This window comes from Procambarus clarkii, chromosome 91 (genome assembly GCF_040958095.1).
Source record: "Procambarus clarkii isolate CNS0578487 chromosome 91, FALCON_Pclarkii_2.0, whole genome shotgun sequence".
NCBI classification, from domain to species: Eukaryota; Metazoa; Arthropoda; class Malacostraca; order Decapoda; family Cambaridae; genus Procambarus; species Procambarus clarkii.
Window position 1 is genome coordinate 1 of NC_091240.1, and position 25,000 is coordinate 25,000.

Sequence of the window (25,000 nt, forward strand, 5' to 3'; positions counted from 1 at the left end):
TGCTCGCCCACCACACACGGGGTCTGCAACAGTGCTCGCCCACCACACACGGGGTCTGCAACAGTGCTCGCCCACCACACACGGGGTCCTGCAACAGTGCTCGCCCACCACACACGGGGCCTGCAACAGTGCTCGCCCACCACACACGGGGCCTGCAACAGTGCTCGCCCACCACACACGGGGCCTGCAACAGTGCTCGCCCACCACACACGGGGTCTGCAACAGTGCTCGCCCACCACACACGGGGTCTGCAACAGTGCTCGCCCACCACACACGGGGTCTGCAACAGTGCTCGCCCACCACACACGGGGTCTGCAACAGTGCTCGCCCACCACACACGGGGTCTGCAACAGTGCTCGCCCACCACACACGGGGTCTGCAACAGTGCTCGCCCACCACACACGGGGTCCTGCAACAGTGCTCGCCCACCACACACGGGGTCTGCAACAGTGCTCGCCCACCACACACGGGGTCTGCAACAGTGCTCGCCCACCACACACGGGGTCTGCAACAGTGCTCGCCCACCACACACGGGGTCTGCAACAGTGCTCGCCCACCACACACGGGGTCTGCAACAGTGCTCGCCCACCACACACGGGGTCTGCAACAGTGCTCGCCCACCACACACGGGGTCTGCAACAGTGCTCGCCCACCACACATGGGGTCTGCAACAGTGCTCGCCCACCACACACGGGGTCTGCAACAGTGCTCGCCCACCACACACGGGGTCTGCAACAGTGCTCGCCCACCACACATGGGGTCTGCAACAGTGCTCGCCCACCACACACGGGGCCTGCAACAGTGCTCGCCCACCACACACGGGGCCTGCAACAGTGCTCGCCCACCACACATGGGGCCTGCAACAGTGCTCGCCCACCACACACGGGGCCTGCAACAGTGCTCGCCCACCACACACGGGGCCTGCAACAGTGCTCGCCCACCACACACGGGGCCTGCAACAGTGCTCGCCCACCACACACGGGGCCTGCAACAGTGCTCGCCCACCACACACAGGGCTGCAACATTACTGCAACAGTCACAAGTTGTGACGTGACTAGACCATACAGCTGGATCGAACTAACATCCCGGACTTCGCAAGTACTCGCACTACCTACTGTACCATGATGGCTTCTCCATTTTCTTATTTCTGGGGAAGATTTAGTTCCTCAGTCTCCTGTTGCCACAACACAGTTCTCATGCAAAATTTTAGTGAGAAATAAGGCTTGTATCTGATATGATGTGTGAATCTACAACCCCATTTACCATCATTTTCCCCTAGAGCTTGCATCATAATTAGCTAACCATGTTTTCTGCAAATTTATTTAAACCTCTCATAAATGTTTTCAATATAGCAAGTATTGTAAAGCCATTTTCACTTATACACAACAAAAAAGAGTACTGACCGCCTCACGCAAGAAAAACTGTTAGTAAACAGCAGTAAAACATTGTTTATGGTTTCAGCTTGTGGAGGACGAGGTGAAGGGCGAGGCGGAGCGAGGCAAGGTCCTGCTCAGCCTCAAGTACACCACCCAGCGAAGCGCCCTCATTGTGGGCATCGTCCGCTGCGCCCATCTCCCCTCCATGGACTCCAACGGCTTCTCCGATCCTTATGTTAAAGTGTAGGTCCACACTGTCACCTGCTCTGTGAGTGTGTCCCCACCTATTTGTACCTGCAGGAGTCAGCTCGACCTCTTAGACCCCGTTTTTCTAGCCGTTGGTTGTCTAATGCAGTGACTCCTGGCCTATACCCCTATCATACCTGCTTTAAAGTTATGAACGGAGTGAACCTCTACAACCTGCTCCTTTAGGTCGTTCCATTTACTCACTATCCTTACGCTAAACAAAAATTTCTAACATCTCTATGACACATCTGAGTTCCATTGATATTCGTTGTAAACATTTCTTCTGTTTCTTCCTTTCAATCCCTCTAAGTATTTTATATGTCTGTACCATGTCCCTCCTCTCCCTCCTTTCTAACGTCAGGTTTAGTTCCTTCAGTCTGTCTTCGTGCCTCATCCCTCGCAGCTCTGGAATGAGTCTCGTTGCAAACTTCTGCACCTTTTCGAGCTTCCTTATGTATTTTTTTAGATAGGGGCTCCATGATGGGGCGGCATACTCCAAGACTGGCCTCACATAGGCGGTGTACAGTGATCTAGAAGCCTCCTTATTCAAGTTTCTGAAGGATGTTCTGACATTTGCCAGAGTAGAGTATGCGGCTGACGTTATTCTATTTATATGAGCCACTGGAGTTAGGTGTTTTGTAATGGCCAATCGCAGGTATTTTTCTATAGACGTTATAGGGAGGTAGATTCCCCCTTCATCGTGTGTTGACCTTTCGGTCTCCTGGCTCCAAGTCCCATTTTCATCACCTTACACTTGCTGGAATTGAACTCGAGCAGCCATTTTTCGGACCAGCTCTGGAACCTATTCAAGGCATCTTGGAGAATCTTATAATCTTCATCTGTCTCAACCCTCCTCCTTAGTTTTGCGTCATCTGCAAACATCGACATATAAGACTCAACTCCTAGTCAAGTTTGTTTAAATAAATAAGGAATAGAATGGGTCCCAGCACCGATCCCTGAGGCATCCCGCTTGTTACTTTAAGCCAGTCGGACTCCTCGCCTCTCACTGTCACTGTGACACCTGTCTGTCAGGTAATTCCTTACCCAGGTTAGTGTGTTCCCGTCTACTCCCGCCTGCCTCTCAAGTATGCTAAATATGTAATCTGGCCAGGGAGGGAGGTAATCTAGGGAGCCGGTCGGCCGAGCGGGACTTGTGATCCTATGGTCCTGGGTTCGATCCCAGGCGCCGGCGAGAAACAATGGGCAGAGTTTCTTTCACCCTATGCCCCTGTTACCTAGCAGTAAAATAGGTACGTGGGTGTTAGTCAGCTGTCACGGGCTGCTTCCTGGGGGTGGAGGCCTGGTCGAGGACCGGGCCGCGGGTATACTAAAGCCCCGAAATCATCTCAAGATAACCTCAAGATGCCCATCCTTCTCTGTCTTGCCTTATTTTCGTTACCTTATCATAAAACTCCAGGATAAGGCATGAGTTCCCTTCCTTAAAGCTGTGTTGTTGTTTACTTACAAACCTAATTCTTTCTAGGTGTACAAGTAGTTTTAACCTTATAATTCTTTCAAGTACTTTGCAAGAGATACTTGTTAGCAACACTTCTCTGCAGTTACGTTTCTCTTCTCTATATTCTTTCTTCTAGAGTGACACCACCACTTCCTTCCAGCAGCTGGCCAATTCCCCCATTGTAAATGACTCATTATAGATTAGTGCTAGAGGTATGCTGAGGGCCTGTGCTGCTTCTTTTAACATCCATGGTGGTACTCTATCTGGCCCAATAGCTTTAGGAATACAACTAGTGATGCTAGTTGTATTCCTGTTTCCACTGCTGTTACCTCAATATTGTGTAGTTCCTCGTCACGGGCTGCTTCCTCATCTAGGTCCGGGAGCTGTAACCCCCCCCCCCCACCCCTCCCCTCCTAGACCTCCCCCTCCCCTCCTAGGCCCCCCCACCCATCCCCTCCTAGACCCCCCCACCCCTCCCCTCCTAGACCTCCCCCTCCCCTCCTAGGCCCCCCACCCATCCCCTCCTAGACCCCCCCACCCCTCCCCTCCTAGACCTCCCCCTCCCCTCCTAGGCCCCCCCACCCCTCCCCTCCTAGACCCCCACACCCCTCCCCTCCCCTCCTAGACCCCCCACCCCTCCCCTCCTAGACCTCCCCCTCCCCTCCTAGGCCCCTCCACCCCTCCCCTCCTAGACCCCCCCCACCACTCCCCTCCTAGACCTCCCCCTCCCCTCCTAGGCCCCCCCACCCATCCCCTCCTAGACCCCCCCACCCCTCCCCTCCTAGACCTCCCCCTCCCCTCCCCTCCTAGACCCCCCCACCCCTCCCCTCCTAGACCCCCCACCCCTCCCCTCCTAGACCCCCCACCCCTCCCCTCCTAGACCTCCCCATCCCCTCCTAGGCCCCCCCACCCATCCCCTCCTAGACCTCCCCCTCCCCTCCCCTCCTAGACCCCCCCCACCCCTCCCCTCCTAGGCCCCCCCACCCATCCCCTCCTAGACCTCCCCCTCCCCTCCCCTCCTAGACCCCCCCACCCCTCCCCTCCTAGACCCCCACCCCTCCCCTCCTAGACCTCCCCCTCCCCTCCTAGACCCCCCCCCCCACCCCTCCCCTCCTAGACCTCCCCCTCCCCTCCTAGACCCCCTCCACCCCTCCCCTCCTAGACCCCCCCCACCCCTCCCCTCCTAGACCCCCCTCCCCACCCCTCCCCTCCTAGACCCCCCTCCCACCCCTCCCCTCCTAGACCCCCCCACCCCCACCAACAACTCCATATCCCAGAAGTTTTGCAAGTTTGAAGTAACAACAATTTATTTGTTCAATTCATTTAAAAAAACATCGAAATAGAACATATATATCAACCAATATATATTGGGCTTCATCGCGCCTCTGGAAAAAAGTGTTTTATCAACGTTTCCTTAAAAACAAATTCATGTGCGACTGTACGGAAGTCACACGGGAGAGACGCTGCCAACTGAATTATATTTTATTAACGGAAACTGATTGGTAACATTTGACGTTTGTTGACAGGCAACTTAAACCAGACCCGAGCCACAAGAAGTACCGGACGGCGGTCAAGTGGAAGAACCTCAACCCAGAGTTCAACGAGGAATTTGTGTTTGAGGTGCGCAGGAACGAGCTCCCCAAGAAGCTCTTAGACATACGTGTGTATGACAAGGATGTCGGACGCAGTGATGACTTTATTGGTGAGTAATGAGCACAGATGACTTTATGATGCCCTAGATGACTTTATGATGCCCTAGATGACTTTTGATGCTCTAGATGACTTTATGATGCCCTAGATGACTTTATGATGCCCTAGATGGCTTTATGATGCCCTAGATGACTTTGTGATGCCCTAGATGACTTTATGATGCCCTAGATGACTTTATGATGCCCTAGATGACTTTTGATGCTCTAGATGACTTTATGATGCCCTAGATGACTTTATGATGCCCTAGATGACTTTATGATGCCCTAGATGACTTTGTGATGCCCTAGATGACTTTATGATGCCCTAGATGACTTTATGATGCCCTAGATGACTTGTGATGCTCTAGATGACTTTATGATGCCCTAGATGACTTTATGATGCCCTAGATGGCTTTATGATGCTCTAGATGGCTTTATGATGCCCTAGATGACTTTATGATGCCCTAGATGACTTTATGATGCCCTAGATGACTTTATGATGCCCTAGATGACTTTTGATGCTCTAGATGACTTTATGATGCCCTAGATGACTTTATGATGCCCTAGATGGCTTTATGATGCTCTAGATGGCTTTATGATGCCCTAGATGACTTTATGATGCCCTAGATGACTTTATGATGCCCTAGATGACTTTATGATGCCCTAGATGGCTTTATGATGCTCTAGATGACTTTGTGATGCCCTAGATGACTTTATGATGCCCTAGATGACTTTATGAAGCCCTAGATGACTTTATGATGCCCTAGATGACTTTATGATGCCCTAGATGACTTTATGATGCCCTAGATGACTTTATGATGCCCTAGATGACTTTATGATGCCCTTGATGACTTTATGATACCCTAGATGACTTTATGATGCCCTAGATGACTTTATGATGCCCTAGATGACTTTATGATGCCCTAGATGGCTTTATGATGCCCTAGATGACTTTATGATGCCCTAGATGACTTTTGATGCTCTAGATGACTTTATGATGCCCTAGATGACTTTATGATGCCCAATATGGCTTTATGATGCTCTAGATGGCTTTATGATGCCCTAGATGACTTTATGATGCCCTAGATGACTTTATGATGCCCTAGATGACTTTATGATGCCCTAGATGGCTTTATGATGCTCTAGATGACTTTATGATGCCCTAGATGACTTTATGATGCCCTAGATGACTTTATGATGCCCTAGATGACTTTATGATGCCCTAGATGACTTTATGATGCCCTAGATGACTTTATGGTGCTCTAGATGACTTTATGATGCCCTTGATGACTTTATGATGCCCTAGATGACTTTATGATGCCCTAGATGACTTTATGATGCCCAAGATGACTTTATGATGCCCTAGATGACTTTATGATGCCCTAGATGACTTTATGATGCCCTAGATGACTTTATGATGCCCTAGATGACTTTATGATGCCCTAGATGACTTTATGATGCCCTAGATGACTTTATGATGCTCTAGATGGCTTTATGATGCCCTAGATGACTTTATGATGCCCTAGATGACTTTATGATGCCCTAGATGACTTTATGATGCCCTAGATGACTTTATGATGCTCTAGATGACTTTATGATGCCCTAGATGACTTTATGATGCCCTAGATGACTTTATGATGCCCTAGATGACTTTATGACGCCCTAGATGACTTTATGATGCCCTAGATGACTTTATGATGCCCTAGATGACTTTATGATGCTCTAGATGGCTTTATGATGCCCTAGATGACTTTATGATGCCCTAGATGACTTTATGATGCCCTAGATGACTTTATGATGCCCTAGATGACTTTATGATGCTCTTGATGACTTAGTTGACTTTGTGGTGAACTTTATGATGACTTAGATAAATTGTTATTGACCTATGACTTTATAGTGGTTTAAATGACTTTATAGTGACCTACATGGCTTTAGGGTGGCCTATATGACTTTATAGTGGCCTATGTGACTTCATAGTGGCTTAAATGACTTTATAGTGGCCTATATGACTTTATAGTGCCCTGACAGCTGGGTGGACAGCGCTTCAAATTCGTAGTCCTAAGGTTCCGGGTTCGATCCCCGGTGGAGGCGGAGACAAATGGGCAAAATGTTTCTTTCACCCTGATGCTCCTGTTACCTAACAATAAATAGGTACCTGGGATTTAGACAGGTGCTACGAGCTGCTTCCTGGGGGTGTGTAACAAAAAGGAGACCTGGTCGAGGACCGGGCCGCGGGGAACGCTAAGCCCCGAAATCATCTCAAGATAACCTCAATATATATGAATTTATGGTGGTCTATATGACTTTATAGTGGCTTAAATGACTTTATGGTGCCTTAAATGACTTTATAGTGGCCTATATGGCTTTATGGTGGCCTATATAGCTTTATGGTGGCCTATATGACTTTATAGTGGTCTATATGATTTTATAGTGGCCTATATGGCTTTATGGTGGCCTATATGACTTTATAGTGGCTTAAATGACTTTATAGTGGCCTATATGACTTTATGGTGACCTATATGACTTTGTAGCGGCCTATATGACTTTATAGTTGATAATTCATATAGTGGCTCATATAGCCATATACAGTCATCATATAGAGCTATACAATATCTTCACTTTATAGTCATAAAGACTATAATGGTCTTTATGACTTTATGGTGACCTAAAGTAATTTATGGCACCATAAACAGTCTCATCAATGGGCATTTGATGAACCATCGCTCGCTCATCAATGTTGATTTTAGAGAGAACACTTACTGATGTTGAACTTTTTTTTTTAATGAATCTGTCAATTGATATTGAGTTATTGTCAGTACGAGCCGCAAGAAACCTCCCATCTACTCTGCTCTCAATTTGCGCATTGTTAGTTCTCAGTTCAATTTGATTGGTGGCCTTGTTTCTAAACAATATGTAATACGTTTCTTCAGTGTTAAGGAAAGGTCATTTTGTAAGCGGTCAGCCACAAATGGACTCTCCAGTTCAGCATTTAGCGTGTCGTTTAGAATGAGTGGGTTACCATTTGAGAAAATGAAGGTTGTGTCCTCTGCAAACATAATTTTTTCACATGATGCGTGATATTTTGTCCCTCACTGATGTAAATAAGAAAAAATTCTGGGAATTACTGCAATGGAGATAGTACCTTAAGGGCATCTTTCCTCCTTTGGCAGTGATCGCACAGCTTAACGAAGTTAATGACCTCTGTTAACATACCCGGAAAGTAAAAGAGTGACTTGGCTTTCATGTGAGTTTTAAAAATACCCGGATGACCTGCAATCTTAGACACATGTGCGAGTCTCAACGCCGACGTTCTCAATACATCTGGGATAACCAGCTCAAATCAAATCAAATTAAATGTTCATTCAGGTACATACATAGAGGATTAGTTACAAGCATAATGTTGGATTTATAGATAGAGGTAGTACATACAATACCTAAAGCCACTAGTACGCACAGCGTTTCAGGCAAGGTGAAGTGGGGGAATAAACACTTAGACTAAGCTGAAATACTGCTCGATCCTTCTGTCCCTTTACATAAAACAAGACCCCCATCCCTCATGTCAAAGTCATGTATGGCTAAATTACGTTTGTTTGAAGGATACTTTCCTCCTTCCAAATGTTCAGTAATTTCCTTCCATCTCGGTTCGTTCATCTGGAATTCTCTCATTTTCTCACTAGAAATATTTTCAATATTAAGATTTACGTTAACAGTAGCAATGTTTCTACTCAAAGTGTCTGGTACAACATGTGATGGACCAGGCTTGTAAAGTATCTGGAATGAGTGAGCAGCTCGTTCATGAGACCAACGGGACATGCGAGAGCACTTTGTTCTTTTCTTAAAAATATGAGTTAAAGCCCCGTGATCTGTATAAAGGACAAAGTGACGTTGGAATAGATATGGCTCGAAGTATCTGACACTTTCCACTACAGCCAAAGCTTCCCTATCCGTTGCAGAATAGGGGACCTCCGCCCCTTAACCTTCCTGCTAAAATACCCTACTGGGTGAGGAAGACTTATCGCGTTGCATTAATCATCCACCAATAGCTATGCCACTGGCGTCAGTGTGTACTTCCCACTCCTTATCAAAATCGGGTACTGCCAATACTAGGGTGGAAATGAGTTGACTTTTTAATTTTACATAAGTGTTATCATGCTCTGGATTCCAAATGAATTTAATGTTTTTCTTAGTCAGCTCAGTTAAGGGCGCTGATGTACTTGCAAAACCCTTATTGTGGCAACGGAAATATCCGGCTGCCCCCAGAAACCTGCAAACATCCCTTGCTGTCTTAGGTGTAGGCATGTCAGCAATGGCGGGACAGGAGTCGGTGTCAGGTCGGATACAGTATGTGCTCACCTGGAACCCCAGAAACTTGAATTTCTGAGATGCCAGAGTGCATTTCCCCACATTTGATTTAAAACCCGCCTTATCTAATAATGTCAACATCTCAGTCAAATCTCATAAGTGCTCATCGAACGTCCTGGAGTAGATAACAACATCACCCAGGGACGCTAACGAGTGCCTCCCCAAGACTGGACTGAGGATATAATTAATTGCCCTCTGAAATGACGAAGGGGCTGTCTTTAACCCAAAAGGCATACGTATGTTCATAATTGAACATACGTATGGACATCGTATCATAATAGGTATGAACACCATCAGAGAAAGATATATTTTCTCTTTCCTTTTTTGCTACGGGTATGGCCCAATATGCTGATTTTGCATCGGGAGTGAAAAAATACTTGGCTGATCCAAACTGATCGATTATTTCCTGAATACGGGGTAAAAGGTACATATCACCTTAAGTAATTTCATTGACCTTCCGGTAGTCGACCCAAAACCTATAACTACCATCCGGTTTATGCACCAACACCACTGGCTACAACCATGGTGATGTACTAGGCTCTATCACGTTCTCTCTCAACATTTTCTGACACTCATCTCTGATTACTTCCTTTGCCCGTTCCAGAAACCTCCACTGATGAGTATAAATTGGAGGATGATTACCTGATGGTATAACATGTTCAATTCTATCCAGAAGACCGATTTGGTCATCTGTTGCAAACAGTCTTGGGAGTCTGCGTAATATCCCTCTCAAAAGTTTCCTATCTGACTGTTGCACATGTTGCAAGTCCAGTGCCGATATTAACTTATCTACTTCTTGAGTATTACTATTTTTCCTTGTCTCGATCTTGTTCTTCCCCTGTTTAATGCCAATCTGTAACATTTAGTGCACTACATTGTGCTGTGGTGGCTGGCATCTCATCCTTCTTTGATTGTGAAAAATTCCCGTATTTTCAACAATCGTCGCCTGAGACAACCTTTCATCTGCCCTGAAACAATATGTTTTATGTGAGAGATTGACAACTGGAATAAGGGCACCTTTATCAAGCACTGTGATTAGATGATGAGGGATTAATAACCTGTCACATCTGCAATATGATGTTCCACCTGGTGCAATGTGATGTCCCACCTGGTGCAATGTGATGTCCCACCTGGTGCAATGCGATGTTCCACCTGGTACAATGTGATGTTCCACCTGGTACAATGTGATGTTCTACCTGGTACAATGTGATGTTCCACCTGGTACAATGTGATGTCCCACCTGGTACAATGTGATGTTCCACCTGGTACAATGCGATGTTCCACCTGGTTCAATGTGATGTTCCACCTGGTACAATGTGATGTTCCACCTGGTGCAATGCGATGTTCCACCTGGTGCAATGTGATGTTCCACCTGGTGCAATGTGATGTTCCACCTGGAACAATGTGATGTTCCACCTGGTGCAATGTGATGTCCCACCTGGTGCAATGTGATGTCCCACCTGGTGCAATGTGATGTTCCACCTGGTACAATGTGATGTTCCACCTGGTGCAATGCGATGTTCCACCTGGTGCAATGTGATGTTCCACCTGGTGCAATGTGATGTCCCACCTGGTGCAATGTGATGTTCCACCTGGTGCAATGTGATGTTCCACCTGGTACAATGTGATGTCCCACCTGGTGCAATGCGATGTTCCACCTGGTGCAATGTGATGTTCCACCTGGTGCAATGCGATGTTCCACCTGGTGCAATGTGATGTTCCACCTGGTGCAATGTGATGTTCCACCTGGTACAATGTGATGTTCCACCTGGTACAATGTGATGTTCCACCTGGTGCAATGTGATGTCCCACCTGGTGCAATGCGATGTTCCACCTGGTGCAATGTGATGTCCCACCTGGTGCAATGTGATGTTCCACCTGGTGCAATGCGATGTTCCACCTGGTGCAATGTGATGTCCCACCTGGTGCAATGTGATGTCCCACCTGGTACAATGCGATGTCCCACTGATACTTTAATAAACTTAACTGAATGGGGATGGCCAACATTGTTTAATCAAGGCGTGTAATCCACATGACTTCTTATCTGTGTCTGGAAAAGACTTAAATAACAGTCTAGGCTAATGGATGTTGTGCTTCTGTTGCTTACTAATGGAAGCAACCACTAGCAGATGATCTACTATTCTAATGGGATAAACTACCTGACCCAACCTCAATCTGCAATTCCTTGCTCCCTCGTGAGCAGACAGAGAAAAGTTAACCCTTCCTAGGAAGTCCATACCCACCAAAATATCCCCTTGGGAATGCAAGATTCTCGACAACCGTGCAATTGTGCGGGTAAAATTCTTTCTTTCCCACTTCAAAATTTAGTGTAGCTTGGTCCAAGATATTAATGTGTTGGCCATTAACTGCTGTTAAATGTTTCCCACAACGCTTAAGGTGTGCATCTTTAAATGTACTGAAGGCTGACTTTTTAATGACAGTTGCTTGACTTCCGGTGTCCACAAAAACTGTCAATCTCACACCTTCCACCGTTATCTCACATGTAGGTGTACCAGCCAGCGCCCTGACCTGTCCTGGGTCACCCTGGACCCGTGTACTCGTGCACACATACTGGTAATGGCCTCAGCCATTATGGGATTTGCATAGAGTAGGCAACCTGTCCAGCTAACAAAGGCGGCCTTCTTATACTGTCTAACTTAGAACCTACACTTAACATTACCAGCCCCTCACCACGTTAAAGAATTGCCTACTCTATGCAAATCGCACTACATAGGATTACCATCGAACTCTAGCTCGTGGGCCCTGGCTGATTCCCTTACCACGCAGACTGACCAGACGCATGAGGGTTCAATAATTGTTAAGAAATTATTGAAAACCACGCTGCTACCATTGTAATAACCCTTCCTGCTACTCCAGTTTCTCACTTAACACACCAGCTTAACACTGCTGCAAGATCACTGTCACCCTCACTGAACTACCAGCTAACATTAAACTGAAATATTAAATGGGGAGAAGCAACAACATATAAGGGATTATTAATTTTAAAATGATGAAAAAATACTTAATACTATATGACTGTCACCACCTTCCTGACACCTGAATGTGTCTGGATTACTGATCTCCCTGGAAGGCCAGACATCAATAATTATGAAACTTGAAGGGCGTAGGAACTTTTGCAATAATGCTTGGGAATCAATTACATAAATTTTTACTTTACTTATTGAGCATTCAAGGGCTATTCTAATATCCATGAAATGGAGGAGAACACACGAGGGAATTTGTAGTACAGCACATAAACACAACATATAAAAATGACAACATCAAAAGGGCGACAGATAACTAAACAACAAAATACAGTAATAGTACTTTATTTAGGAAATGACATGTTTATTGAAATCAAATTGAAATATATCCGACTCTAAATAAATCCCTAAGAGGCAATATAACTGGAGTGCAATTACTTTGATGTACCAAAACTCAGACAGACATTATTACCTTACTCCTGCAATACCGGCCACAGAATGTTGAGTGGCTGCCCTCTGGCTCTGATGGAGACCTGTCCCAAGTCGCTCCCAAAGACACACTAACTAAAATTTCCTTTGACTACCCCAGGGAGGCCTATGGTTCCTCCCCCAAGCTTGGCTCTGGGCTAGGAGCGCCAATCAATTCAAACCAAAGCTGGATGCTCTGGTCCCTTGGCCAATGGATGTCTAGCACTACCCTAGGGGGCAGGGGAATCTGCCTCTTCACACTTAGTCCAATCTTTTGAGCTCCCCGGGCCTAGTACTCTGGCATCACTAACCTATGAAACAAAAGCCCATGCTCTTGACCAATGAAAAGACTGACATCTGCCCAGGGGAAGGTCGTATCACAGAGTCTGGAAATAAGGAGTTATACCCAGATCATGTGAAACAGACCTTGACTTACCAGCCACCCAAGAGAAAATTTGGGAGCACAGTTTTATGGCACTGAGTTTTACTGCCCCTCAATTCGTCACTGGCAAGTGGAGACAGGAGGAAGAAGGTAAATGATTGGGCGGAGGGAGGATTGGTGACTAGGATTAGAGAAGAAGGGGACATAAGGCCTGCGACGGAAGGCCAGTGTCCCTTGCCTACAAGCACTTGACAAGTTTTATGACCGGTGAGGCCGGCTCGACAACAGGGGAGGGGAAAGGGGAAGATGGAACGAGGCAATGGGGGGGGGGAGAATGAACAAGCAAGGGGGAAGGGGAGAAGGGAAGAGGGGAGACTGCTAGGTCTGTGCACAGACCATTACAAAGCCACGAAATCCGAATTTCTCTGATTGATTCACCAAGCTATTTTAGGGTTAGGTGTTAGTATTTGCCTAACATGATTGCATTTGCTTGGTATGCTAGGAGTTAGTCTTTAGTGTCCGATTTTCTGACAACACTTCCCCCTCCCCATCCGGCCCGTTGGGGCCGTGAGAGGGCTTGGTGGTCGGCTGTCAGAGTGTGATGCTCCATGGGACAGTCCTCTGTCCTTTTGTGGCCTTATGCTCCTGCTACTGTCCTCTCCAATTGTGCCAGATCGCTTTTCCTTTTCCTTATGTTTCGTTTTTCTCTCCCCTCTTTTCCTATATGCTTGTCGTTTCCTGCCGACCTTTTGCTTGTTTTGGCTATTCTTTTGGACTTCTTCTATTTTGACGCCCGGGTGCTTGAGGAGGCATACTCTTGCACCATCATAACTGTAGTACCCGACGTCTCGAGCGAGGGGAAAATTTATTGTCAATCCCCCTTTCGTCACTGAACCCAATCTCGACGGACTGAAGGTTCTTAAGGTGGCATTTGTGGTGCGTATACTTACAACGCACCCCTGAGGGGGCCCCCGGCATGATCGGCGATAGCTTCTTGTTGGGTGTCCTACCTCTAATTGTGGCTCCATGGTGGGTGTGGGGGCACATTCGTGAATGAAAGTCTTTCCTCGTTTCTATGGCAGATAATGTTTCCCTTGTACCTTCTCAGGCTTGTTGAGTGGGCGACCAAGCCCCCGAATCGGACTGTGTTGGAAGGCCAGGCCTTGTAGGCCCCGCTGCATTGGGCCCTGACCTTGACCCTCCTGACTACTCCCCTCAGCTCCCCTCCTTCCTCTGCGGTAGGGTCGAGTTCCAAGCCCCCAGTGGTGACCACCTTTCCCCTCCACAGCTTCATCTCTCATTGTGACCACTGCGCCTTTTACCCCCTCTCACTCTGGGGGTTCTCAACGTCGTCCCTGCCACGGCTGCACTTGCACGATACCTTCCCATACTAATACTTAGAACGCCTTGTTTAGTCCCGCTACATTGGCTAAATATTTTGATCTCCACCATCTGGATTCTACTCCTCCTGACGATTTCTCCCTCCATAAACTCTTTGTTGATTATGTAGATGCCTCTGTTACTTTTAACCCCACCAATTACAGCACGGGTGTCGTTGCTGCTCCTTCTCAGGATGCAGCTACTCGCTTAGCCACTTTGTTCCGCATTGGCGAGACCCCTGTTCGGGTCTCCAAAAATGCTCGGTTAAATGTCAATGTTGGCACTGTTCTCCTCCCACACCATGTTGAACTGGTGTTAGGGACCTCAAAGACTGCCATGAGAATATTAAACATATCCTCGAAGCCCAAGGCCACTCTGTCCTCCAGGTGGACACGTTTACTCGACCTCCTCGTGGTCGTCACGTCAGACCCTTCGAGCTGTAAAAATCACCTTTGATAGTAGGACCCTTCCGCCCTCTATTATTCTTGCCGGTGCCAGATGCTCCGTTCAGGAGTACATTCCCTCTCCTAGACTTTACAATAAGTGTTGGAAGTTTGGGCACGGTGTCCTCAAGTGCACAAGTACTGTGTATCTATGCCCCACGTGTGGGGCCGATGATCATTCTAAGTCCGAGTGCACTTCTCCCCAGGCTCGCTGCCTCAATTGCGGTGAGGCCCACCCTACCTTCTCACGCTCGTGTATGCACTACAAACTCGAGGAAGCCGTCCTCAACTTGAAACACCGTGATCGTCTGACTTTTCCTGAAGCGAGACGCCAAGTTCATCGTCTCACTCCTTTCGCGGGTGTATCCTACACTCACGTGTTGCATTTTACCTCTCCTCGTCCTTCCCACCTTCCTCAGTCTCACAACCATTTCCAGGCCTTAGATCCAAACACGCCCTCCACCTCCTCCCCTATTCCTTTGCATCCTGTCCCAAAAGGTCTCCCTCCTGGTTCTCCACCTGGAGTTTCCCCCTTCCTGACCAGTCCACCATGTCTCCTATGTTTTCTTTCCCATCTCCCCCACTCTTTCTTCCCAACCCTCTCCCCCCAGTCTCTTGACCCTCCACGCCACCTGTCTATCCAGGCTGATGTCCATCATCCTCCCAGCAATCTTCGTGTTGTTCGCTCCCGTTTCTCTTCTTCTGCTGAGACCATTGAGTCTGTCGCCCGGTACGTTGTTACTGGAACGCCTGTCTCTTCGAGTCAGAAACGTAAGCCTGGCTCCTCTCCTTCTTCCTCCCCAGCGAGTAAGAAGGTGTCGCTTTCTTCATCGCCCCCTCCCTCTGACTCTATCACTACGTACCCTCCCATTGCAGTGGTCGGGCCCTCTGTCCCATATATGGAGGTTTCTTTCACCTCCGATTCCCTCTCAGTTGCTGCCCTTGCTGAGGTGCACTCCCTGATTTCTGCACCCCCCTCCTCCAGCTGTGCTTGATTGCCCCTCTCAGTTGTCTCTTCCTCCTCCTCCGGACCCCCTGTCAGTCCGCCTCTGGTCTGTCCTCCTGCTCCCTTCCCTCCATCCTTACTAAGTTTACCCATGCCCCCTAATCCTGATTTTGTTGACCCTGCTCCTGATCCTGACCCCTGACCCTGAGATTCTTTAATAAACTGCGTTCTTCTTTACCTTTGTTTCTTTATTGTTCTCTGTTACTGTCCTTTCTCTTTGATAATGTATATTTTTCAGTGGAATATTCATGGATTTTATGCCAACTTCCATGAACTCCAACTTCTAATTACACAGTTTTCACCACTTTGTGTTTGTCTCCAGGAACCCGTGCTTGGTGCTCGTCCTGGTCACTTTCGTGGTTATTCCTTTCTTTCTCCCCCCACTTTACTGCTTTACTAACTTTACTGCTCTCTTAATTCGTTCTGATATTCCCTTCGTCCCCCTACTTCTTCCGTCACCTAGCCATTGTTCTGCTGCTCGTGTTTTTGTGGGTAAATGGTATACAGTCTGTTCCATTTATCTCCCCCCAAATGTTCTGCTTTCCCTTCCTGATCTTAAGCACCTCCTGGACTCCTTGCCAGAGCCGGTGCTCCTTTTGGGTGATTGCAACTGTCGACATACCCTCTGGGGTGATTTTTCTCTCTGCTCGTCGTTCCTTTACTTAGATTTCACGTGGCAGGTTCTTGATGACCTCCATAACAGTGATCATTTCCGCATCCTCGTCTCCTTTTTCTCTTTCCACCCTCCCCTCTCCTTCCCTAGGTGGTAGTTTGCCAAGGCTGACTGGAGCCTATTCACCCTCCATGCTACTCTCTCTGACCTCTCCTCTCTGCCTCTTCCTTGTGCCCTCCTTCTTTTTTATGACAGTCTTCGAAGCTGCCCTCCGCTCCATTCCTCGCTCTTCCTCCCGGGGCATGCAGAAGTGCATTCCCTGGTGGAATGCGGACTGTGCTCGGGCTGTCCACTGTAAGCGTGCAGCCTGGAAGAAACACCGCCGCCGGCAGACAGCTGATTCTTTTATTTTGTTTCGAAAGGCAAGTACGGTGGCCCGTAGGACCATCCATACAGCTAAACGTCAGAATTGGAAATCTTATGTTTCCACCATTACATCCTATACTCCTCTGCCGCAGATCTGGAAGAAGATCTGCAAGATTGCGGGCAAGTTTGTTCCAGATGTCTTGCCGGTTCTTCACCTCCATGGTACTCTTGTGGCGGACCCGGTGACGGTCACAAGCGAACTGGGTTCCCACTTTTCTACTGTTAGCTCTGGTTCTCATCTTCCTCAATCCTTTCTTCTTCGTAAGCCTGTTCTTGAATCTTATCCTTTAGATTTCCACACTCATCTCCGCCTTCCCTATAACGATCCTTTCTCTCTTTCTGAACTTCAGTCTGCCCTGGCCCTCTGCGGATCTACGACAGCAGGCTTGGATGACGTTCATTATGAGATGCTTTGCCATCTCCCTCCATGCATGTCTTAGTATTTACTGAGTCTGTATAACCAGGTCTAGGAGTCGTCATTCGTCCCTGAGGACTGGCTCGATGCCGTTGTACTCACTATTTGGAAACCAGGGACTCTCAGTATGTCCCCTAAGGACTTCCGCTCCATTGCTCTCACGAGTTGTGTATGCAAGCTCTTTGAGTGTATGGAAAATGTCCGTTTGATGTGGTTCTTGGAACACCATCACCACCTCTCTCCTTCTCAATTTGGTTTTCGCGAGTGCCGCAACACGACTGATATTCTGGTGAACTTGGAGGTCTGTATTTGTACTGCTTTTGCTGCGAAGACCTCCGTTGTTGCTGTCCTTTTTGACCTGGAAAAGGCTTATGACACGACTTGGAGATACCATATTCTGTCCCAACTTCGTTCTTTTGGCCTTCGTGGTAATCTCCCTCTCATCCTTCAAAGCTTTCTCTCTCATCGTACCTTTCGAGTCAGGCTTGGTACCATTCTTTCTCTGCCTCTTTTCGGCAGTATGAAGGTGTACCCCAAGGTAGTGTTCTGTGCACTATTTTTTCTGGTTGCCCTCAATGATCTTCTTTCCTCCCTTCCTTCTGGCATCTTCTCTGCTCTTTATGTTGACGATCTTACTCTTTGCTGTCGAGGTGATGATTCGCCTCTCCTTCAACGGTGGCTTCAACTTGCGATTGATGCTGTGTCATCTTGGGCCACCAATCATGGATTCAAATTCTCTATTACTAAGACTTGTGCCATGACTTTTTCTCGGAAGTGGGTCGTTCTTCGTCCCTCTTTGTCACTTTATGGTCATTCCCTTGAGTACAAAGATTCTGTGAAGCTTTTGGGGTTATTCTTTGACACTTGTTTGTCTTGGTCGCCCCATGTCTCTTACCTCCGTGTTGAATGCTCTAAGGCCCTTAACCTACTTAAGGTTTTGTCCCATACTTCTTGAGGAGCGGATAGGCGCACGCTCAATAAGTATTTGCATTCCTCCCTCGTCCTGTCTAAGCTCGATTATGCTTGCCCTGCATACTCTTCTACTTCTCCTTCTATTCTTCGCCGTCTTGATCCTTTGCACCATACTGGGTTGCACCTCAACTCTGGTGCTTTTCGTTCAACTCCTACCCTCAGTTTGTACGCTGACACTTGCTTCCTGTCTTTCCAGGACCGCCGTGATCGCTACAGTCTTCGCTATCTTGCGCGATCTTTACTGTATCCTCACTCTTGCCTCTATCGTGCTTTGACTTTTACCCCTCCTGTAGTTCCTGTTCCTCTTCACCACCTTCCTCTTTCTGTCCGTTTGTCTCGCTTACAATATTCTCTTTCGGTTCGTATTACCAATGTTTTTCCTCGTATTGTTCCATCCTGGCCCCCGTGGAGGGGGCCCCCCTTCCCAAATTTTGTACTTCTCTGACCCGCATCACTAAAGCTTTTACTCCTCCTACAGTTCTGAAACCCCTCCTACTCGAGCACTTTTCTTCTCACTTCCACTCCGTTCCCATCTTCACCGATGGGTCTAAGTCTGCTGATGGTGTGGGCTACTCTGTTGTTTTTCCTGACCACACTTATATGTGTCGCCTTCCTCCAGAAGCTAGCATCTTCACAGCAGAACTGTGTTTACTAGTTGTGTTTTTACGGGGGTTGAGCTTTGCTCTTTCGGCCCGCCTCTCAACTGTCAATCAACTGTTTACTACTTTTTTTTTTTTTTTTTTTCTCCACACCACACACACACACCCCAGGAAGCAGCCCGTGACAGCTGACTAACTCCCAGGTACCTATTTACTGCTAGGTAACAGGGGCATTCAGGGTGAAAGAAACTTTGCCATTTTGTTTCTGCCTCGTGCGGGAATCGAACCCGCACCACAGAATTACGAATCCTGCGCGCTATCCACCAGGCTACGAGGCCCCTGTATGCTATTGTATGCTATTGTCTATGTTCTTCGTCTCCTGCTTTCCCGATGTCAATCCTCCTTTGTGGTGGTAGTTGACTCTCGTAGTGCCCTCATGGCTTTGGGGTCCTTTAATCCAGTCTACCCGGTGGTCATCGAGATTCAGCATTGGCTGTTTCTTATCTCCAGTAAATTTAAATCGGTTAAGTTTTGCTGGGTTCCCAGCCATGTTGGTGTCTCTTTAAATGGGCGTGCAGATGCTGCCGATAAGGAAGCTATCCGCACTTGTCCCATCTGCCATAAAGGTATTCCTTATTCCGACTTTTATCCAGTTATTCATGCCTCCATCCTTGCCTGCTGGCAGAGTTGTTGGTCTTCTGTTATTGGTAACAAACTGTGTACTCTTAAGAGTTGTGTGTCCCAGTGGCCTTCCTCCTACCACTGTAACCGGCGGTGGGAAACGGCTCTGGCTAGGTTACGTATTGGCCATACCCGTTTAACTAACGGTCACTTAATGCAGCGCCGCCCTGCTCCTTATTGCCCAAATTGCATTGTCCCTCTTACGGTCATGCATATCCATGTTGAATGTCCTGACTTCAAGGACGAGCATGTGTCTTGTTTTCCGACCGTCCCCTAGCCTTCCCAGTTTGGTGCATTCTTTTGATAATTACTTACTCTGACAACACTTGACATGAAAATCTCATGGTGGGGGTGGTGTTTATAAATGTTAATATTTCTTAATCATCCCAAACCCCAGGTTTGGGATGATTTAATAATCATGTAAATTTGTAAATTTCTGCGAGGCTAGCCAAAAGTATCTGGGCTTCACCTCTGGACACACAGACAGACGTTCTCTCTTACTGTGTATATATTAGCCAAAGCGATGTAAATCTTGATATTTATGAGGATTTATGAATAGAGCCCAATTCTCATGCATTTTTATAATGAAATACGTGATATAACGTAAGCTGCCTTTACCATGGGTGAACGTCATATAACGTAAGCTGCCTTTACCATGGGTGAACGTCATATAACGTCAGCTGCCTTTACCATGGGTGAACGTCATATAACGTAAGCTGCCTTTACCATGGGTGAACGTCATATAACCTCAGCTACACTTTGAAGGTTAATACTACTTGTATCGTCAGGTTAGGCTGGATTATATTATGCTTGATTAGGTTAGGTTGTGTTTATTCAACCCGTTCTCACACTTTCGTATAGTTAATATTGACTTATTAAATACGTGCATATGTGACATACTAATTTATTGTGAATATTTTAGTTTACCTTGGAAAGCTTCATAGAAAACACCGACCTTACCTAACCTTCTTAGTATGTTAAGATAAGCATCTTATTGCTTCGTAATTACAATTATTACTTAACCTATTATAGGTATAGGTTAAGTAATAATTGTAATTATGAAGCAATAAGATGCTTAATTTAACATACTAAGAAGGTTAGGTAAGGTCGGTGTTTTCTATGAAGCTTTTCAAGGTAAACTAAAATATTCACAATAAATTAGTATGTCACATATGCACGTATTTAATAAGTCAATATTGACTGTAAGAAAGTGCGAGAACGGGTTGTAGTTTATTTAACATGGGATAGGTTGGACTTTGTAAGATTTGTTTAATCCAACCTAACATACATTGTTAGCATTGTATGTGGGTAATAATTTGGCGGTGTGTCAACAGGTGGTCTACAGTTGTCTCAGGATAGCACCGGCCCGGAGCTCCGTCATTGGTACGACGCCCTCCAGTACGCGGACCGTCGACATGACCGCTGGCACCAGCTCCAGCCTCTCAACGGCAAGTGAGCAGCGGGGCTCCCTGCTGCTAGTTCTGCCTGCTGTAGCAGTCGCTGACGAACAGTCTCACGCAGGAGTGGCTGACAAGCAGTCTCATGAAGCAATAAATGAACTTAAATAATCATTGACGCGAAACATGTTGGAAAACAAGGTTGAATACGTAAGTGATTGCAATAACAGCACTGGAGGGACAAGAACATAAACAAAACAATTAGTTAAACACCATTTAAATAAATAATGAATAATAGAAAATTTTTTACGAAAAGTGATAAATACTAAAAACGTAACACAGAAATTTACAACACTATAAACTGTAAATGGCATACAAAAGACAAAACAACTGAACGACCTGTGGATGTTGAGTTTATCAACACTCCGTGACGTGAGCTGCGACGGGCAGGCTGGGAGGCGCATCGACCTGCCAGTATATTACAGCACATGTAGCGAGGCCCATGGGCGGGAACTGGTCTACGGCCGTGAGAAGTTGATGCCGGCTGGTGGCCTTGGGTGCTTTCTCATCACCAGTGTTGGACAATCATTATGTGAATTTTGTATTTCTTATAAATAACAGCTCTTGAAATAAATAATATATATATATATATATATATATATATATATATATATATATATATATATATATATATATATAATATCTTGATTCCACAAGAACTGTGGGTATTATGAGAGGTGAAGAAAACATGTTTATGACATAGGCCTTCCTGTACCAAAACAGATTATGCATATTTTCGTTCTCCTTGTCATACGTGTTGTATGAATCATAGGGAAATAAGTATCCAGAATGCATTTATTAGTATTTAATGATGAGAATATGGAGGTATAATGCAATATTAATACAAGTGACTTATTCTTAAAAATCACTGCATAAGTGTACAGCTGGAGCTGGACCAAAGTGAGACCACTTTATTAGTGTACAGCTGGTGCTGGACCAAAGTGAGACCACTTTATAGTGTACAGCTGGAGCTGGACCAAAGTGAGACCACTTTATAGTGTACAGCTGGAGCTGGACCAAAGTGAGACCACTTTATTAGTGCACAGCTGGAGCTGGACCAAAGTGAGACCACTTTATAGTGTACAGCTGGTGCTGGACCAAAGTGAGACCACTTTATAGTGTACAGCTGGAGCTGGACCAAAGTGAGACCACTTTATAGTGTACAGCTGGTGCTGGACCAAAGTGAGACCACTTTATAGTGTACAGCTGGTGCTGGACCAAAGTGAGACCACTTTATAGTGTACAGCTGGAGCTGGACCAAAGTGAGACCACTTTATAGTGTACAGCTGGAGCTGGACCAAAGTGAGACCACACTGGGAACTTGTGAGAATGTAATGAATGTAAGAGTACTGGAGTGAGAGCTGCCAGCTTCAGTAATGACTTGTGACCTCACTCTGAGGCTGTGTTGGAGACGCTTATGGCCGCCACACCTTATACACCACCACGCCAACAACATCCTCCTCACCTTGCCTCCTCATCACCATTTTCCTTGTCTAGTCACCATTTTCTTTGTCCAATTAACGCTCATTTAACAACAACAATTTAAGAATTAACAACATTTTTATAATCAACATTTCCTATCCAAACAAAAAAGTATAACAAACTTTTGCTAAATTAGCTGGCAAAATATTTTAAACACATCTATCACTAACAAATTAAAATTTTTAGTAAATTGCTTGAGGTTAAAGTCAGAGTTGGGACGTTATTACACACATTTAAACCATGTGTTTAAAGGAATAAATATTACCTACATAAAATTCATAAACATAAATAATTAGCAAGTTATTGACAGAAAGCTCATAATTGTGATGACTGAATAACACAAGAGTTATCAGTGTGGCATAAATAATACAAAGGCATTCAGAGTGGGATAATTAACGCAAAAGTAATCACAAAAATAATCATTGTGGGATAATTAACACAAATTTAATCCGTGTGGGATAATTAGCACAAAATCCGGTAATATTAGGAGCTGTATTGGTGTTAATGACATGTAAACCCAGACAGTATGTGAGACGCGATGATTGGTTGGATGTAACTGGTTCTTATCCATCCATGAGTTATTAGTCACTGGTTACCAGTGATCATGACAGGAAGTAACCAGTTACCAGTGATCATGACAGGAAGTAACTGGTTACCAGTGATCATGACAAGAAGTAACTGGTTACCAGTGATCATGACAGGAAGTAACCAGTTACCAGTGATCATGACAATAAGTAACCAGTTACCATGACAAGAAGTAACCAGTTACCAGTGATCATGACAAGAAGTAACCAGTTACCAGTGATCATGACAAGAAGTAACCAGTTACCAGTGATCATGACAGGAAGTAACCGGTTACCAGTGATCATGACAGGAAGTAACTGGTTACCGGTGATCATGACAGGAAGTAACCAGTTACCGGTGATCATGACAGGAAGTAACCAGTTACCAGTGATCATGACAAGAAGTAACCAGTTACCGGTGATCATGACAGGAAGTAACCAGTTACCGGTGATCATGACAAGAAGTAACCAGTTACCGGTGATCATGACAAGAAGTAACCAGTTACCGGTGATCATGACAAGAAGTAACCAGTTACCAGTGATCATGACAAGAAGTAACCAGTTACCGGTGATCATGACAAGAAGTAACCAGTTACCAGTGATCATGACAGGAAGTAACCAGTTACCGGTGATCATGACAAGAAGTAACCAGTTACCAGTGATCATGACAAGAAGTAACCAGTTACCGGTGATCATGACAAGAAGTAACCAGTTACCAGTGATCATGACAGGAAGTAACCAGTTACCGGTGATCATGACAAGAAGTAACCAGTTACCAGTGATCATGACAGGAAGTAACCAGTTACCAGTGATCATGACAGGAAGTAACCAGTTACCAGTGATCATGACAGGAAGTAACCAGTTACCGGTGATCATGACAGGAAGTAACCAGTTACCAGTGATCATATCAAGGTAGGCCTATTACCGGTTCACAAGAGCTGCCTTGGGGGTTTGTCTCATCTATAACATTAACAACCTTTCCAAGAATGTAGACAAGCACAACATAAAGGCTCGCATGTGTTAAAATAGTAAAGAAAATGGAGTGAAACGTTTGGCGCAGTGTAAGGGTTAATTAAATTTATGAGTAATTAAAAAGTTTGGACACCATTAATTACAACAAACATTGTTAGTACTCAACCATTACGGAACCAGAAATCGTCAAACAGCCACACAATCCCAAGTATTCATGCCTGCCAATTGTTCTCCGGACGTATGGTCGTTAATGAACCTATAATTCAAATGCCTTCATCGTTTTGAAATGATGTCAACATAGATCTTAAGAACAAAGTGTAACTAGTGACAACGATGTGTATGACGGTGTTAGAAAACACCACAACAGCGTGTTAGGTCGTGGTGAGTGACCTGACCTCCAGGGTCCTGCTGCCACCCCAACCCGTTCTCGCAAATTTAATAAGTCAATATTGACTTATTAAATTTGCGAGAACGGGTTGTGCCACCCACGGAGGTGGTTGTTGTTGTTAAATATTCACTACCTGGAACAAAGTTCCAAGTAGCACGGGCTATGGTGAGCCCGTGCCACGGAGGTACACACGCTGTGAAAAAGAAGTCATCGTCCTCTCTCTGACAGTATTGGGAGCGCCAAACTAAAACCCGTTTGAACCGAAGCGGAATATAGTAGCCAGATAAGGGGCCAGATAAGGTACTATCAGAAGAAAGCTTCCTCCTCCCTCCGCGGGAGTGACAAAAGCCCAACATTTACTCTCAAGCAAGGATATAATTTGTATTTTTTTCACTGTGTTCCACTCGAGCTGTGCTGATATCTTGTTGGATATTTCCCTACTTACAATGTTAAGGGTGTGAACCTGTATAGTTAAGGGTGTGAACCTGTATAGTTTAGCGTGAACCTGTATAGTTAAGGGTGTGAACCTGTAAAGTTTAGCGTGAACCTGTATAGTTAAGGGTATGAACCTGTATAGTTTAGCGTGAACCTGTATAGTTAAGGGTATGAACCTGTATAATTTAGCGTGAACCTGTATAGTT

The 25,000-nt window shown here is 46.0% G+C and overlaps 2 protein-coding genes across 3 annotated transcripts in view; both read left to right on the forward strand.

The window, feature by feature from the left end:
* Nucleotides 1–1,461: 1,461 nt before the first annotated feature.
* On the forward strand, nucleotides 1,462–20,953 carry LOC138359503 (double C2-like domain-containing protein beta; the record flags this gene model as incomplete). Its single annotated transcript, XM_069318835.1, has 3 exons — nucleotides 1,462–1,619; nucleotides 4,605–4,780; nucleotides 20,832–20,953. Coding segments are annotated over 3 exons (456 nt in total), but the record flags the coding sequence as incomplete, so codon positions are not given.
* The window catches only part of LOC123773872 (mucin-22-like), a 28,621-nt gene continuing 5,087 nt past the window's right edge, over nucleotides 1,467–25,000 (forward strand). For both annotated transcript variants that reach the window (XM_069318587.1, XM_069318588.1), the window contains exons 1-3: nucleotides 1,467–1,619; nucleotides 4,605–4,780; nucleotides 20,832–25,000. The exon at nucleotides 20,832–25,000 is cut by the window's right edge. Coding sequence is in view for 1 of the 2 variants with exons in the window: in XM_069318588.1 (XP_069174689.1) it covers nucleotides 23,184–23,915 (732 nt within the window). In the remaining variant the exon portion in view is untranslated. The remainder of the gene's footprint in view (nucleotides 1,620–4,604; nucleotides 4,781–20,831) is intronic.